The following is a 15,610-nucleotide window of genomic DNA, read 5'->3' as shown; positions in this document are numbered from 1 at the left end:
CGGCAGCAGCGCATGAACTTAGCGGAGAGGGGTGTGCTTGCGGCAGATGCCGGACATGGTCGCGCCGTGACAGAATATCCACGAGGGAACGCCAGCCAGGAGGGCAGAAGACGGAGGAGGTTTTCTGCTCGTAATGCAAGGAGGGAGATGCTGGTGACGGCGGCTGGCGACGTGGATGTCTGACTTCATCGCGTCCGGGCTGGCACTTGGCCGTTCGTGTCGCTCGCTCCCGTCGTCAGGCGGACCCGCTCCCGTCCCGACGCAAGCTTGCCTAACCACCAGCCTACCAGCCCGTCGATCCAGCAGCATCACGGCTCTGCCTACGCATCCAAGGGTAGGACGAGCCGGCCTTCAGTCCACGGAGCTCGTGATCCTCGCCCAGACAGACCGTTAGTCGCAGTGCTAGCCAGCACCGCTCCGGGAAGCTAGTTGGGGAGCTGCCGTTCCCCAGACCTGTCCCTCCATCTAGTCCCCCCTCGTTCCCCCCCTCGATCGCAGCCATTCCTCCGACACAAGACATACAGAGATACCGCCAAGATGTCGCAGCGCCATGCTCTCTCTGATGACCAGGTACGCACCGTCCCCGGGTCGTGTGCGGTGTGTTGTGCCAAGCTGACTGGGGTCCCCGTTGTTGTGTGCAGGTTGCGGGCGAGCTCCGCAAGATGACGGCGTTCATCAAGCAGGAGGCCCTCGAGAAAGCCCGCGAGATCCAGATCAAGGCGGATGAGGAGTTCGCCATCGAAAAGTCCAAGCTGGTCCGCCAGGAGACGGCCGCCATTGACGCCCTGTACGAGAAGAAGTTCAAGCAGGCTTCCATGTCCCAGCAGATCACCCGTTCCACTCTCGCCAACCGCACCCGTCTCCGGGTGCTCTCCGCCCGGCAAGAGCTGCTGGATGAGCTGTTCCAGCGCGCCCGTGAACAACTCAGCAGTGCCACTGCCGACACGACGAAGTACCAGGAGGTCTTGAAGGGGTTGATCCTGGAGGGGCTGTACGCTCTGAACGAGGACAAGGTGGCGGTGCAAGCACGGCAGAAGGACTACGACCTGGTGAAGAAAGCTATTGGAGATGCTCAGAAGGAATTCAAAGACAATGTCGGTCGGGATGTCACGATAGACATTGACGAGAAGAACCCCCTGCCGGATGGAACGTAAGTTTTTTGGCTGGGCCCTTGATTTATCTCTACAAATGGATTGCGAATCTGCTAACAATTTGAATCTCTAGTGCGGGTGGTGTGATCATTGTTGGCGGTGCCGGCAAAATCGACGTCAACAACACCTTCGAAGAGCGGTTGCGGCTGTTGGAGATTGACGCCTTACCAGCCGTCAGAGAGACGCTATTCGGCAAGAACGAGAACAGGAAGTTCGTTGACTAAAGTGATGACTGGACAAAGTCTCTGTGATGGCTGGATTCCTCTTTCTATTTTTTATGCTTCTCCCGATATCTACCTCTATTTGTCCCGTGTCTCTCCGATGTATGAGCTGCATTATTATGTCTGGTGGTTTCCGATGTTTTTTGTTTTTCTTCCCCGTTTCTTTTCAAGCTTACATAGGTACGCGGGTGTTATGCTGCTCCATTTTATTTATTTTTTTCTCCTACCTGCTGGTCATAGAGAACGGTGTATTGTAGGTGCTCGTTTTTTCCTTTGCTCGGTGCCCCCAGAAAGGAACGGGATTAAGGGCCCTACTGGTCCAAGCGACCGTGGACCGATCGATCCTTTTTCGAATCACAGGCATAGAGGAAAAAGGCATACATCATCTATATAAAATGTATATGATCGTTGCCATCATCATTATTATTTTCTTTTTTTTTCCCTTGCTTCTCATCATTACATTAGATGTTTACACTCATGAGAAACGTATGAAGATTTTTGCCTGGGATTTTCCATATCGGGAAAAAAAATTGGAACGTGACTGATCAGGCGGCATTTCACTGAAGGTCAAGTGTCAAGTGTCGTCGCGAGAGCCTGTGTCTTCGGCTCCTTGAGCTCTGTCCCTTTTCGTCGCCAGGAACTTCTCCATGAAAGAGCCACTGCGGCCGATCCCGCTCCAGTCCTCGGGACCAGCGGGTCCAAAGAAAGACTTCTTCGGCGGGGGTTTGGATCGGACAGAGTATACGATCCGATAGTGTAAGGCCTCGAGGCTCTGCTTCGCCTCCGTCCGGCGCAGATGCGATGCTCCAGAGTCCTCGATGGCCGAGAAGATCCGCTTGATGCGTTCTGCGAGAGCGTCCACGTCGGCATTGAAATTGTTCTCGGCTTCCTTGTCTGGGAATGTTGGCGTGATCCGCCCCAGATCGATAATGACGTTTAGTAGTGATGTGGTAGCACCGAGTTCCGCGTAGTCATAACCGCCCCGTCTCTTGTCTTTATACAGTTTGACATCGAAGCGCTTGTCCCGGAGATGATGCGTGATACGCCTGAGATCGAGAACAGCATCGGGGGGTTCTGTCAGTGGGGAAGGGTCTCGAATGAAGAAGGCCACCGCCAGGCGGCACCTGAAGAGGGCGATCCAAGACGAAGCGGGTAATATGTGCTTCAGCAGCTGACTCTGTAATGCTACGTCTTGAATGGTATTGAATGCAGAGGTACAGATTCGGGTGATCTAAAGAAAGTAAGCATAGGCTTTTTTTTAGCGATCCATGGGAGGGCAAGATTACCATGCTGTCCCAGACCTCCTGTGGGACATTTTGCAAAAGTGCAACTATGGCACTCTCCAAAACTGAACAAACCATGCTGTTTTTCATTAATGAGGTGTCGAGGGCCAATCGAAACAGGATCTGCAATGCATGCTCCCGGGTCTCATTGCAGAATCTATCACACTGCATGTCAGCATATACATCACCTGTAGAGGGAAATGCTTCCGAGAATCTTACAGGTCCGCTGCGTCTCGCAGCACTTCTAGCACCGAAAGAAGATACTTTGGGTTGCGTGATGGATTTTCTGGACGAAACGAGTAAGATTGTCTGAAGAGAGACAGAAGAATAGCCAGAGCGACGACTCACGATGATGACGACGGGTGATTGAATCAGAAATTATCCTCTCGGATAAGTTCAATGCTGCAGGTTTAGCCCCTAACGACCTAAACACCTCATCTATGTCCTCTGGGCGAACAAGTGAAGCTATTCGTCGGGGTGAAGTACGCTTTCAACGGACTGCGTCAGAATGAATGGGAATATAGGCTTGCCAGAGAACCAGGGAGAAAACAACGAACCTTGATTGCTCTGCAATAAGCATGTCTCAGATCATCTCGAGGTTCTGACGGTACTATGTGAAACAGTTAGCATCTGTAAATAAATGAACACACTAATTGACACGTACTAGAGTGGAGGATCCAGATTATCAATTCATCTGGCAGCAAATCTCTTGCAAAAGCGAATTCCAAAATACCCGAATGGAACGCTCGTTCACGAGAAGCAGGCTCTAAAGTTCCTTTAGTACCTATGCAGAGAAAAAACAAGGGAAGGTCACGTCTCGTCCAACCTCGTAAAAATGCTTCCCTTGAAGAAGGGAGTATAGAATCCCGGGGAAACTCGGGCGGGGATGGAGTAGTAGCCTGATCACTGAAGAATGACCACGACTTGTCTTGGTCAAACGCCTCCGTCCTCCGAACCGCGTTGAGCAGACGCTGAAGATCCGTCTCGTCTTTCTCTTCAGCGAAAGCCGAGGTCAAAACATCTTCACGAATCTCTTTACTTTGGCTCTTGTCTCCCGAACTGGTCTCATTTGGGGCCTCTTTGCCTTCCTTCTGGCGACTCTCGAGAGCAGCTTTGGCCCTTGCCACACCAGCTTCGGTCTCTTCATCATCGACCGCATCCGTGACGAGAGATTCCAGTGTGAATTTGTATTTCGGCTTAGGCACCTCTGGCATGAATATCCTGTCTGTTCTGTTCTTTGCACTCGTCTCTCTGGGTCGTAACGTCCTCTCAGAGTCCACAGTTTTGGCCTCGGAATCTTTTTTCTGATCTGGTGGTGCGGGTGCGGATTTCGTGAACTTCTTCAGGAGCTCCTCTGGTGACTCCAACGACTCGATGGAGTCTGTATATTCTCCTTCCGAATCAACGACAATCTCCTCGCCATTCTTGATAATGCGTTGCGACGAATTGAAGCTGCCGCCAACTGACGAACTGCGCTGCGTGCCGGCACTGTTCCCGAAGCTCTGCTGCCCTGCGTCATGATGGGCAGCTTCGTTGACTGCGCTGAGCAGTGATTCTTTAAGCTGCAGACTCGGCCCGGATTCAATTGACTGTGACGAAGCGAGGTGCGAGGGAAGGGATGAGGGTGGATCGCTGAGGGGCGAGGATTGCTGGTCAGTCGCGGGGGCACGGTCTTCTGGATTGGCAGCCTTGGAGGAGTCGTTCTCAACAGGCTCGTCCCGTCTCAAGGGAAATGATGGACGCTTGAAGAAATCCTTGATGGTCCGCGGCTTGGACATGTCGGCCGCTTCGAATAGCGAGGTGCATTTGGATCTGGCCAGGAACCAGCATCCTCGTTCATGATAACGACACGTCTGATAGCGAATTACGCGCGCGACAGAGCGCGCGGTCACATGTCACATTTAACTTGATTAGTCAGCCAATCCTTATGAGCAAGATGTTTCGATGCAGAAATGCGCGACGTGGATTCTGGATAAATTCTATCGTATGTACATTTACAAATCCGATGGACTCTGTCATCTACATGTCCGTGTCCTTTTGTCTGTTATGGTAACCTGTGGAGTGTTCATCTATATCGAGTCATGGTCTGCTCAGAGCCAGCCATGGATTCTGATTCAAATATGAACGACTCCAACCTAGACTATACGGAGACTATGCGAGCTGAATTTCAGGTTATTATTCTGTACGAGGGCTGATCAATGATAAATACGAATAATGTTGCTTCTTGATGCGCCGAATGCTCGCGCTGAAAGACAATCGGGGGCGGCCCCCACGGCTTAAAATCCGGCACAGGCTGAATAATTACCGTACGGGAGCAGAGGCTATAGCTGGAAAAAAAATAAAGTTGCTGGCTGCTGTACTACTCCGTACGTGGGTGGCGCACATGACCTAAAATAGCCATGTCCGATATCTGGATAGGATGATCTTGACGTAAACTTGCAACCCTGCACAATGCAGACACCTGGCAGGTTACTCTGTACGGAGTACTTGATTAATGAGATTCTGCGATGTTGTGGTTCGTGACACAGGACTCCTTTTGGCATTCGAAGCCGACTCCTCGACGGAAGCTGGGCCTTAATGTAGTCAAGCGAGATCTGTCTTCATTTCCGTCCGTTTGAGGGTTCTCGCTTCGAGAAGAAAGAAAGGATCGACATGACTTCGAAAAAGGGGCCCTCTTCACATCAGATCGATCATCAGCCATAGCAAAATAATAATAAAGAACTGGGAGGCAATTTAAACAGACTAAATTCAAGCCTAGTAGCTTTCCTCTGCAAGTGATTGTAGATGGCCTGAGCTTTGACTGCTTGAAATGATATGGAAGCAATTCTTCATTGTTGCTGCTGCCCCAGCTATAGTGCACGTTGACGATCTACTCCTTACTCCGTGCTCCGTCCTGTTTGCCCCATCGGGGTGTAACTTGTGCATAAGACTCGTCCGTGTCTACTCCGTACGGCGTAATTGGCGGCTGGAGGAGAAGAATGGGGCCAACAGGCGTGTCGAACCACACAGTGGCCTCGAAGATCGTCATTTTTAGCAGCTGATCGGAGTTAGTCGAGTGCGCGTTCACCTCCTTTCTTTGCCGTCTAATCTACCACGTTCCCAGCCGGCGCAAGGAAAGCCAAGACTAAGATCGAAAACTAGAAATATTTTCCAGGTTTCTTTGTCTAACTGCGGTTCCGCTGTGTCGGCGCTCAGCCTCGTCCATTATGCATTGATTTATCAGCCACATCGGAGCCCGTACACGATGACATAGCAATGCCGCTGTCACCATGGAACGTCATTCAGAGTTTTTTCCAGATGACGTTCTCATACCCACGCTGTGTGGAGCGCTGGGGCAGGGTGCGCCATCAGGCTTCTCTCCACTCTCTTGCCGAGAACCTGCATTGGCGCAGGTACCCGGTTTACGGAGTATACAGCCATGGCTGCCATGCGCTGCAACTGACACATGCATAGTCATGTAACCAACATGTCTACGAACTCTGCATAGCCTGCAGGTTATTTCTTGTTTCTTGAATTCTTCATGGCAGTAGTCCGGGTTAGCAGGAATACAGCAGACAGACTGTCCTGTAATATGTTCCCCGTACGGAGTACAGTACATTATGATTATGATTATGACTGAAATATCAATGGCTGGCATCAACGGGAGTCGATCGGGGGGAAATAAAAAAATTAAAAAAAAAAGAAGAAGAAGAAGAAAAGGAAAGAGGGCGGATGTTCCTCTATGGTTAATTAATAATTCGAACCAGAAGGAGAGCTGTTCATGGAGCTGTTCAAGGCGTTGCGGCTCATTAGTCATATCGATACCGGATTTCATTGTTGCCACAGCGGACCACATAATTTTCTTTCATTTTGTTTCGCTCTTCCATATCTCTCGCAGAACCAGAGACGGGATTCTGGCCGCATTGCAATAATCACTGGTGCTACGATTCCGCGTCGGAGGGAGGTGCCCTAGATGGGAAATACAATACATTAATTACATTACGACGGAGCCATGCACGACTTGGCCTGGTTACCTAAGCCCCCTCCGAGCCCCGACTCCAGCCCAGGGGAAACATGGAAAGCTGCTGAAAATTTCAATCCGATGGAATGTGACTGGAGGCTGACGACGACCGGATCACTATGCACAGCTACCGTCTGTGCTCTGCATTGCTTGCGTGCGTCTGATCCGATGATTAGACGGCATCAGATAATAATGCTGGCAGCATGATGGCTGTGCTGCTGCTTGTGGTCGGCCCGTAAAGCCGACTCGTAGAGAAGGAGTGCCAATAGTCCCGCGAAGAGGCGCTGCAACCCGCGCTCCCGCCAGCTCCGGCCCGCCAAGCGCGCCCGTGAAGGGACGGACTCGCTCTCCCCTCAACCCCCAAACGACTGGCTAAGCATCCCATCCCATCCTTCTATCTGGCCTCTTTCCTCCCCCTGGGAACCGTTCAACCCTCCCTGGTGTCCTTCACCTCGAGCGCTCTTCTCTTCCCCTGGTCTTGACTGTTGTCTGCCGCAATTGTCTCCTCCGGTCAACGCCGTTCTTCGCGCTCCTCGATCCCGTCCGTTCGTCATCACTTTCCCCCCGTTCGCGCTCATCGGCTCCCTCCTTACCTGCGATTTTTCTAGCTCCCCTGCGTACCCAGCGTCGACGCCCTTCTCCTGGTGACTGTGCTTGATCCGCCGTCATCCTGGCTCAAAGAATCGTTTTCCGACTTTGCCAACACCCCCTGATCGATTGCGGTGCCAGAGCCTCGCGGACGTGTTGCGCTGTTAGGGTCCGCCACGGCGATTCGGATGCCCGGTCTCTAGATATATACTAAACCACATCGTCGACCTCATATATGCCCCCCAGGGCGATTGCAGGCCTCAAATGGCTGTGATCCAGTTTGCCGGGGACGGCGACGAGAACGGCAACCCGGTTCAGGAGCCTACCAGCCAGATCTCGAAGCCGACCAAGCGGCAACGATGGGCCACCCAGCGCCTGACGCCCTCTGGAGGCGTGCGGAAACGGGTGTCCATTATGGACCGTTTTCACAAGCGCGCAGGGTCGAGAGAGGAGAAGCGAAAGTCAGGAGCCAGTTCGCAGCCGACCGTCGATGGTCCCTCGACGGAAGAGAGCGGTCAAGAACCTGAGAAGCCATCGAGGAGGATCTACTTCAACATTCCTATCCCAGATAGCGAACGCGATGAAGACGGCAATCTCAAGGCGAATTATCCGCGGAATAAGATCCGGACTTCCAAGTATACCCCGCTGACCTTCGTTCCGAAGAACTTGTGGCTACAATTTCACAATATTGCGAATATGTATTTCTTGTTTATCATTATTCTTGGCGTGAGTGACCTGGCCCCATGTTTTCCGGGGAAAGACAATTTGCTGATACAATGTTGATCTCTAGTTCTTTCCCATCTTCGGTGCCAATAACCCTGGTTTGAACGCGGTTCCTCTGATCGTCATTGTTGTCGTGACGGCAGTCAAAGATGCGATTGAGGATTGGCGGCGCACGGTCCTGGATAATGAACTCAATAATTCACCTGTCTACCGCCTGGTGGACTGGAACAACGTCAATTCAACCGAGGATAATGTCTCCCTGTGGCGTCGGTTCAAAAAGGCGTGCACCCGCGCCGTCATCTTCACGTACAGGAAAATCAAGTCGATTCGCCGCAAGGAGGCGCCCAATGTCTTTGACGATGACAGGCGAGGCTCGCTCGTGACCGACCGTCAGTCGATTTACTCCCACCGCGCTTCCTACTACTCCACCGCCGGCGATCACGAAACGGATGACAATGCCATCCAGATGACCCCGGTGCCGTCGCCGAACCCCGATGCACGACGGTCTCAGCAAGAGGGATGGCCGGACTCTGCGGCTGATGTAGACAGCAACGGGTACCTGCAGCCCGGTAAATCGGTGAGGGACAGCGTTGCACCCGGACCCAAGAAGGCGGGCAGTATCCTCGACCGATCGAAGCAGACTCCGGAGAAGGCCCGGTTCAAGCGAGACTACTGGAAAAGTATTCAAGTCGGCGATTTTGTTCGGCTGTATAACGGAGATCAGATCCCCGCGGACATTGTCATTCTCTCGTCCTCGGATCCGGATGGCGCCTGCTACGTCGAAACCAAGAACCTGGACGGCGAGACGAACCTGAAGGTCCGGCAGGCTCTGCACTGCGGGCGCCAAGTGAAGCATGCACGAGACTGCGAGAAGGCGGAATTTATCATTGAGAGCGAACCACCTCACCCCAACTTGTACTCCTACAATGGTGCTATCCGGTGGGAGCAGCGAAACGAGAAAAACCCGGAAGCCCCCCGCCAGGAGATGGTCGAGCCGATCACCATCAACAATATGCTTCTGCGAGGGTGCAGCCTGCAGAACACGGAATGGGTTCTCGGCGTCGTCGTCTTCACCGGTTCGGAGACCAAGATTATGCTGAATTCGGGAATCACGCCGAGCAAGCGGCCCAGAATGGCGAGAGAACTCAATTGGAATGTCATCTATAATTTCATCATCTTATTCATCATGTGCTTGCTCTCCGGGATCATCAATGGGGCTGCATGGGGTGTGAGTAATGGTTCGCTACACTACTTCGAGTACGGGTCTTATGGCGGCTCTCCTCCGGTGGAGGGTATCGTTGCTTTTTGGGTGGCTGTCATCTTGTTCCAGAACTTGGTCCCTATCTCGCTTTACATCTCTCTCGAAATCGTGCGGACTGCCCAGGCCATTTTCATTCACTTCGACAAGTACATGATCTATGAAAAGTTGCAGATGGCCTGCATTCCCAAGTCGTGGAACATCTCGGATGATGTGGGACAGATCGAATACATCTTCTCGGACAAAACCGGAACGCTCACGCAGAATGTCATGGAGTTCAAGAAGTGCACAATCAACGGCGTTGCGTACGGTGAAGCGTATACGGAAGCGCAGCTGGGAATGAAGAGGCGGGAAGGGATCAACGCGGACGAAGAGGCCGCGAGAGCTCGCCAGAAGATCGCGGAGGATCGAGTTCGCATGCTACAAATGCTCCGCGAGATGCACGACAACCCATATCTGAAAGACGAGAAGCTGACGTTCGTCGCTCCCGACTTCGTCTCCGACCTGAATGGTCGATCGGGCCCTGAGCAGCAAAAGGCAGTAGAAAATTTCATGCTCGCTCTGGCTTTGTGCCATACCGTCATCACCGAACACACCCCGGGAGACCCTCCTCAGATCGAGTTCAAGGCTCAGTCTCCCGACGAGGCAGCCCTGGTTGCCACGGCCCGAGACTGTGGATTCACGGTACTCGGCCGCAACGGCGACGATTTGATCGTGAACGTCATGGGCGAAGAGCGAACCTACACTGTCCTGAACACCCTGGAATTTAATTCGACGAGGAAGCGGATGAGCGCCATCGTCAGGATGCCGGATGGCACCATTCGGCTCTTCTGCAAGGGTGCGGATAGCATCATCTATTCCCGGCTGGCGCGCGGCCAACAGCAGGAGCTTCGAAAGACCACCGCTGGACATCTGGAGATGTTTGCCCAGGAAGGTCTTCGGACCCTTTGCGTCGCGGAGAGGGTTCTCAGCGAGGAAGAGTATCGCGTCTGGAGTGAATCACATGACTTGGCCGCCTCGGCTCTCACGGACCGGGAGCAGAAGCTGGAGGAAGTGGCCAGCGCGATTGAACAAGAACTCATGCTTCTTGGAGGGACTGCCATTGAAGACCGCTTGCAAGATGGCGTACCTGACACCATTTCCTTGCTGGCTGATGCGGGTATCAAGTTGTGGGTTTTGACCGGCGACAAGGTCGAGACTGCCATCAATATCGGTTTCTCTTGCAATCTCTTGAACAACGACATGGAACTGATTGTTTTCAACGTCCCCCCCGACAAGCCAGAGGCGGCCGCTACGGAATTGGAAAAACATCTTCGGAAGTTCGGATTGACCGGATCGGATGAAGAGCTGATCGCGGCCCGTAAGGATCATAAAGCACCACCCCCGACCCATGCATTGGTCATCGATGGAGACACCCTGAAATTCATGCTGGAGGACGAGTTGAAGCAGAAATTCCTGATCCTTTGCAAGCAGTGCAAAGCCGTGCTTTGCTGTCGGGTCAGCCCCGCCCAGAAAGCTGCTGTCGTCCGGATGGTCAAGAACGGACTAAACGTCATGGCTCTCTCCATCGGAGACGGTGCGAACGATGTCGCCATGATTCAAGAAGCGGACGTCGGTGTCGGTATCGCTGGTGAAGAAGGGAGACAGGCTGTTATGTCCTCAGATTATGCCATTGGACAGTTCCGGTTCCTCCAGCGGCTGGTCCTTGTTCACGGACGATGGTCCTATCGGCGGCTTGGTGAGACGACGGCGAACTTTTTCTACAAGGTAAGGAGGGCACCCCTTTCTCCGTGGGGTCAGTCCTGGAGGCCGGCTAACTCTCGTAGAACCTTGTCTGGACTTTTGCCCTCTTCTGGTATGCCATTTACAACAACTTTGACGGGTCCTATCTGTTCGATTACACCTACATCATCCTGGTCAACGTGGCGTTCACGTCGTTACCCGTTATTTTCATGGGCATTTTTGATCAGGATGTGGATGACAAGGTCTCTCTTGCTGTTCCCCAACTCTACATGCGTGGTATCGAACGGAAAGAATGGTCCCAACTCAAGTTCTGGTGCGTAGAACCTTGTGGTCGATCAACGATTCCTCCGGTCACTAACGGCGTCTAGGCTCTACATGTTCGACGGGTTCTATCAATCATTGATGTGTTTCTTCATGCCATACTTGCTTTATGCGCCGGGCAATTTTCAAACTGCGAACGGCTTGGGCATTGACGATCGGACGCGCATTGGTGTTCTGGTCGCCTCCTCTGCTGTGATTGCTAGCAACACCTACATCCTTCTCAATACCTACCGTTGGGATTGGTTGACGGTCCTGATCAATGCCATCAGTTCGCTTCTCATCTTCTTTTGGACAGGAATCTACTCAAGCTCACCTGCCTCGCTACAATTCTATGGGGCCGCACAGGAGGTGTATGGTGCCCTGTCATTCTGGGCCGTTCTTCTCGTGACGGTGGTACTCTGTCTCCTTCCCCGCTTCGTCGTCAAGTCTGCGCAGAAGGTTTTCTTCCCTCAGGACGTGGATATCATCCGTGAGCAAGTCACGATGGGAAAATTCAAATACCTCGACCACTTCGAGGCCTACGTCCCACCCAAGGCTGAGGCCATAGTCGGCGGCGCTTCCGCAGGCAGTGATATGTCAGCGGCTTCCTCGGACCTGGGGAAACCGATTGAGCCAAGGGTGCGAAGAGATCCCACCATGCCGGAAGAGGAACGGCCGTTCTACCCACCGTCTATTGCACCTACGGCCAACACTCACAATCCCCGAAGCCAGAATGGGAGTAATGGCACAAATTATACGGGGAGCCTCGACCTGGGAAATCCCCGTCATCAGTCGTGGGAACACCCCAGACCATCTTTAGACCGAAAACGTTCTTCGGTCAATAGTAACGACTTCTCAATGGGCGGTATGTTGGGGCGCGTTGACTCTATTAATGCAGCTCCCCAGAGTCCGCACAGCCCGCTGAGGAGACCTACCGACTCTCCCACAAACCCTGTATAGCATTTTTTTTTCCCCCTTCATGTTATTATTCACCCCATATGCCCTTGATGACTACAGTCATTCCTCTATGTTTTTTTGTCGATATGTGTTTTGGAGATATATATGGCAGGGCAATTTCTTTCTGTCTTTTTTTCTTTTGCAGTCTCATCTTGCAATTTCCATATAGATGGCGTCTGGTATGTATGCTGGCTGGAAAGGTTGGTTGGCGCATGGGATCTGTCTCATCCTGAGGTATTTCATTTTCCTGATTTTTCCTGACTCACTGTATTTCCCTTCTATGTGACATTATTTTATTTCCGTTGGCATTCTGCATCATGCTCGGGTCTTGTGTATGCCTTCATCTTGCCACGCTGCTGTCTGATCCCTAACAGATTTCAGTTCTCGATATGGGGGATCCACACGCTCTTTGGGACCGATCGGCTTTTTTCTCATGTTCATGTTTATCGATCGTCTTTCTGTCCCTCTGTAAAGTTAACACGCGTGGAAGAAAAAATTTAGTAACTTATTATTTCTCCGAGTCTCCTTCTAATGTCTTTAAACCGGCTGAGTATTGCAAATACAAGGTAGTAGGAGCTCCCTGTCTAGATAGGGGATCGAAGATAGTGATGTCACCAATCTATAGACAGTGCAGAATTCCTTAACATCCTGGACTTTTTTTTTCTTTTTCTCGTTACAGGCCTTATAGGTCAAGCGAAGCGAGACTGGCTTGAAACATTGAAGCAAAAAAAAATACCTGGTCTATGCCAGAGAGTTTTAACCTTCCTCCTTGTAATGCGCTTCCCAGGCAGGCTCACAAATATATATCATTCCCGGATAAGGTAGCTTTTATTATATTATCGACTCTCCAGAGGGGCTTTAACCGTATTCCTTTCTATATTTTATTTTGCCACAATTCTTGCCACATATCTCTTCCTAATATCTAGTATGCTTATCTAATTTGGTAAAGACATTGACGGTGTGCAAAGACGGAAATGGTGACTCCATTTCTGCATTCACTGCCAGCTGGAGGGGTCTTGACGCGTTCTTTGTTCACGCGTTAAGTGGGCTGGGCGGTCAGTCGCCGCACAGCTGTCTGGCCAATCAACGCCCGAGTTCCGCCCCGGTCTTTTTGATACGCCGTGGAGGCCAGTAATGCGTACCTGCGTATCTTTTCGCATCATCCAGGTCCTCCAACAACCCAGCCCCTCTTGTCCTGCGAGAGGCAAGACAACGAAAGAAGTCACCTCTAATCGCCTTTGTTGCCCCACTGCATTGTGCTTTACATTCACTGAAGGCGCTGGTCGAGGTACCTCTTTCTTGGGAAGCTATTTCCCTGGGGCCGACTCAAATCTATCTCATCGAATCCAAACCACATGCGGATTTGCCGCTCGCCAGCTCCCAAGGCATATGGCTAGCTGAAGCATATGGTTGACCTTGCTATGGACAAATCCTTCTGTCTATTTGTGCCTCGGATATCAACGTTCGCTCATTCGTGAGGGTGGTTTTGCCCCCTCCATCTGGCAGAAGCCTTCAGTCGAGACATGGAGTTTATGGATGCGGTTGGGTGAGTTATGCTTGACGAAGACTTCGAGAGGATATGACTCTATTTCACTCCTTCTTCATGATTATCTTGATTGTGAGGCTTGTCTCTAACGCGTTTGTTTCCGGTGCACAGGGAGTTGCAAGCCCTCCCCAACGATATCCACCTCCTCTGTCCTCGACAGCATGACGACGATTTCTCGCGGTACGATGACTTGACCGAACAAGATGAGTCGGGAAAGAGCGTCGCACAGTTGGTTGAAGAGGCGAGAGCTCGCAGGGAAAAGTTCCTGTCCTGCATGCAAATACTGGCCTTCAACCAAGATGGCGTCGCAGAGCTGCAGGATTGGATCTGGCGCAAGCTCGATGATGCCTTGGAAAGGTGCGATCTTTGTATCCAGGAATACTATAAAGGAAAGATCTGGCTCGTGGAAAAACTGAAGGAAAACTACGACGATGAGGACATCGAGAAGTTCGCTCGGATGCTGGATGAATGGGACATCAAACGGATAACGAGGAATCTAACGACCGCTGCGGAGAAGCTTAAGGCACTTCCACCACAGGAAATGAGTATCCATGCTCTCGATACGGCCTCTTTGCTGTCGATATTCGAAACCCTGAGCTGTGAAGCCATGCTGCGCAACGACCGGCTCCTGAAAGACTATTTTGATGTTCCCTTCAAGCTGGTCCAAACGAAGCGCCCTCTCAAAGTCTCCGATTACATTCCAGCCGTTACTTACTTCTTATTCGACCCCGACCAAACTCGGAGCTTCTGGGCTATTAGTGCTTGGTCGCGCTACCCTCGGCCCCCAACGACTGCGGAATTCGATTGGGCTGTGAAGGAAGGTCTGCTTCGCGCTCTTGCTGAGGCCTCCCAGCAACCACCAGACATCGCTGTGGTGCAGCGTCTCTGGCGTGGATTGCAGTTCATAGTCAAGAGACTGGATAAGGAGCAGATCACCCATAACCTGCGTGCTCTGGATATCGATGCCTGTCGACTGTCAGTAGAACACCTCGCCATCCCATCTCCAGGGTTGCGCTTCCTCTTGAATACCATTCAAATTCTACTCGAGAAGGCTCCCGGGGATTTCTGGGATGCCATGCAAACCATATCCCCTCAGGCAATCGTCGAACAGGTCTTTTACAACCCACAACTCGAGGCCTTCCTTATGCAGGCCACCGATGACGAACCATATGATAAGTCTATCCTAAAGGAGATGTTGTCATGGATACAGCCATTTATGTCATCGCTGAAGGGTGCTCACCAGCCATCGGCTTGCCGTTTTCTTGTCTCTCAGCTTCTCAACAGATTCCAAGATCCTCGATTCCCGAACATCTCGCGGTATCATTGCTTCCGAACCGGTCTCACCGCACTTCTCCACACCCTCCGTACCTTCACCGATCATGAATCATCGAGAGGCTCTGTCGCACGTGTCGTTCTGTCTGAGACCCTTCAAATCGTCAGTGACAACATCAACCAAATCCTTGAACCTCCAATGTTTGCGGTTGAACCAGTTCAACAGCGCGAGATAACTTCTTCGTGTATGGATGTCATTAGGAACACTCTAGCCCTTGAGTGTCAATCTCTTAAAACAGATTATGAAGTTATTCTCCGACAGAATACTCTTCATCACGGCGTCAGTACTTATTCACCTGCTATTTGGGATGCCGTCGTCGCGCACTTGCACGAAAGCAACGGGGGGTTGTCGACTGCTGCCCTTCTCGGTATCCTCCCACTCGTTGGTTTGGAGAAGTTTCCCACGAAAGGCGAAGACAGCCGAGAAAAGACTCATTTCAATGTCATCTATGGACATCTCACCCACTGGCCTGCCAAATTATCGAGCGGTTAGCAGACTTCAATCCAG

General features: G+C 51.8%; 4 protein-coding genes across 4 annotated transcripts; 3 read left to right on the top strand and 1 right to left on the bottom strand.

Annotated features, from left to right (window-relative positions):
* Positions 1 to 537: 537 nt before the first annotated feature.
* On the top strand, positions 538 to 1,375 carry T310_2081 (H(+)-transporting two-sector ATPase; the record flags this gene model as incomplete). Its single annotated transcript, XM_013475055.1, has 3 exons — positions 538 to 570; positions 642 to 1,150; positions 1,225 to 1,375. The coding sequence occupies 3 exons, from the start codon at positions 538 to 540 to the stop codon at positions 1,373 to 1,375; spliced, it is 693 nt and encodes a 230-aa protein (XP_013330509.1).
* A 571-nt stretch (positions 1,376 to 1,946) lies between these two features.
* Positions 1,947 to 4,433, bottom strand: T310_2080 (uncharacterized protein; the record flags this gene model as incomplete). Its single annotated transcript, XM_013475054.1, has 6 exons — positions 1,947 to 2,603; positions 2,731 to 2,812; positions 2,875 to 2,941; positions 3,004 to 3,100; positions 3,213 to 3,265; positions 3,320 to 4,433. The coding sequence occupies 6 exons, from the start codon at positions 4,431 to 4,433 to the stop codon at positions 1,947 to 1,949; spliced, it is 2,070 nt and encodes a 689-aa protein (XP_013330508.1).
* Positions 4,434 to 7,507: 3,074 nt separating this feature from the next.
* T310_2079 (Phospholipid-translocating ATPase) lies at positions 7,508 to 12,227 on the top strand (the record flags this gene model as incomplete). The annotated part of the gene is made up of 4 exons (XM_013475053.1): positions 7,508 to 7,969; positions 8,034 to 10,991; positions 11,051 to 11,280; positions 11,336 to 12,227. 4 exons carry the CDS (start codon positions 7,508 to 7,510, stop codon positions 12,225 to 12,227), a joined length of 4,542 nt encoding a protein of 1,513 aa, XP_013330507.1.
* Positions 12,228 to 13,747: 1,520 nt separating this feature from the next.
* T310_2078 (uncharacterized protein) lies at positions 13,748 to 15,595 on the top strand (the record flags this gene model as incomplete). The annotated part of the gene is made up of 2 exons (XM_013475052.1): positions 13,748 to 13,770; positions 13,882 to 15,595. 2 exons carry the CDS (start codon positions 13,748 to 13,750, stop codon positions 15,593 to 15,595), a joined length of 1,737 nt encoding a protein of 578 aa, XP_013330506.1.
* Between the last annotated feature and the right edge of the window lie 15 nt (positions 15,596 to 15,610).

The sequence above is a fragment of the Rasamsonia emersonii genome (assembly GCF_000968595.1).
Source record: "Rasamsonia emersonii CBS 393.64 chromosome Unknown ctg1118621760013, whole genome shotgun sequence".
In the NCBI taxonomy this organism is placed as follows: Eukaryota; Fungi; Ascomycota; class Eurotiomycetes; order Eurotiales; family Trichocomaceae; genus Rasamsonia; species Rasamsonia emersonii.
This window is presented reverse-complemented; position numbering and strand designations above follow the sequence as displayed.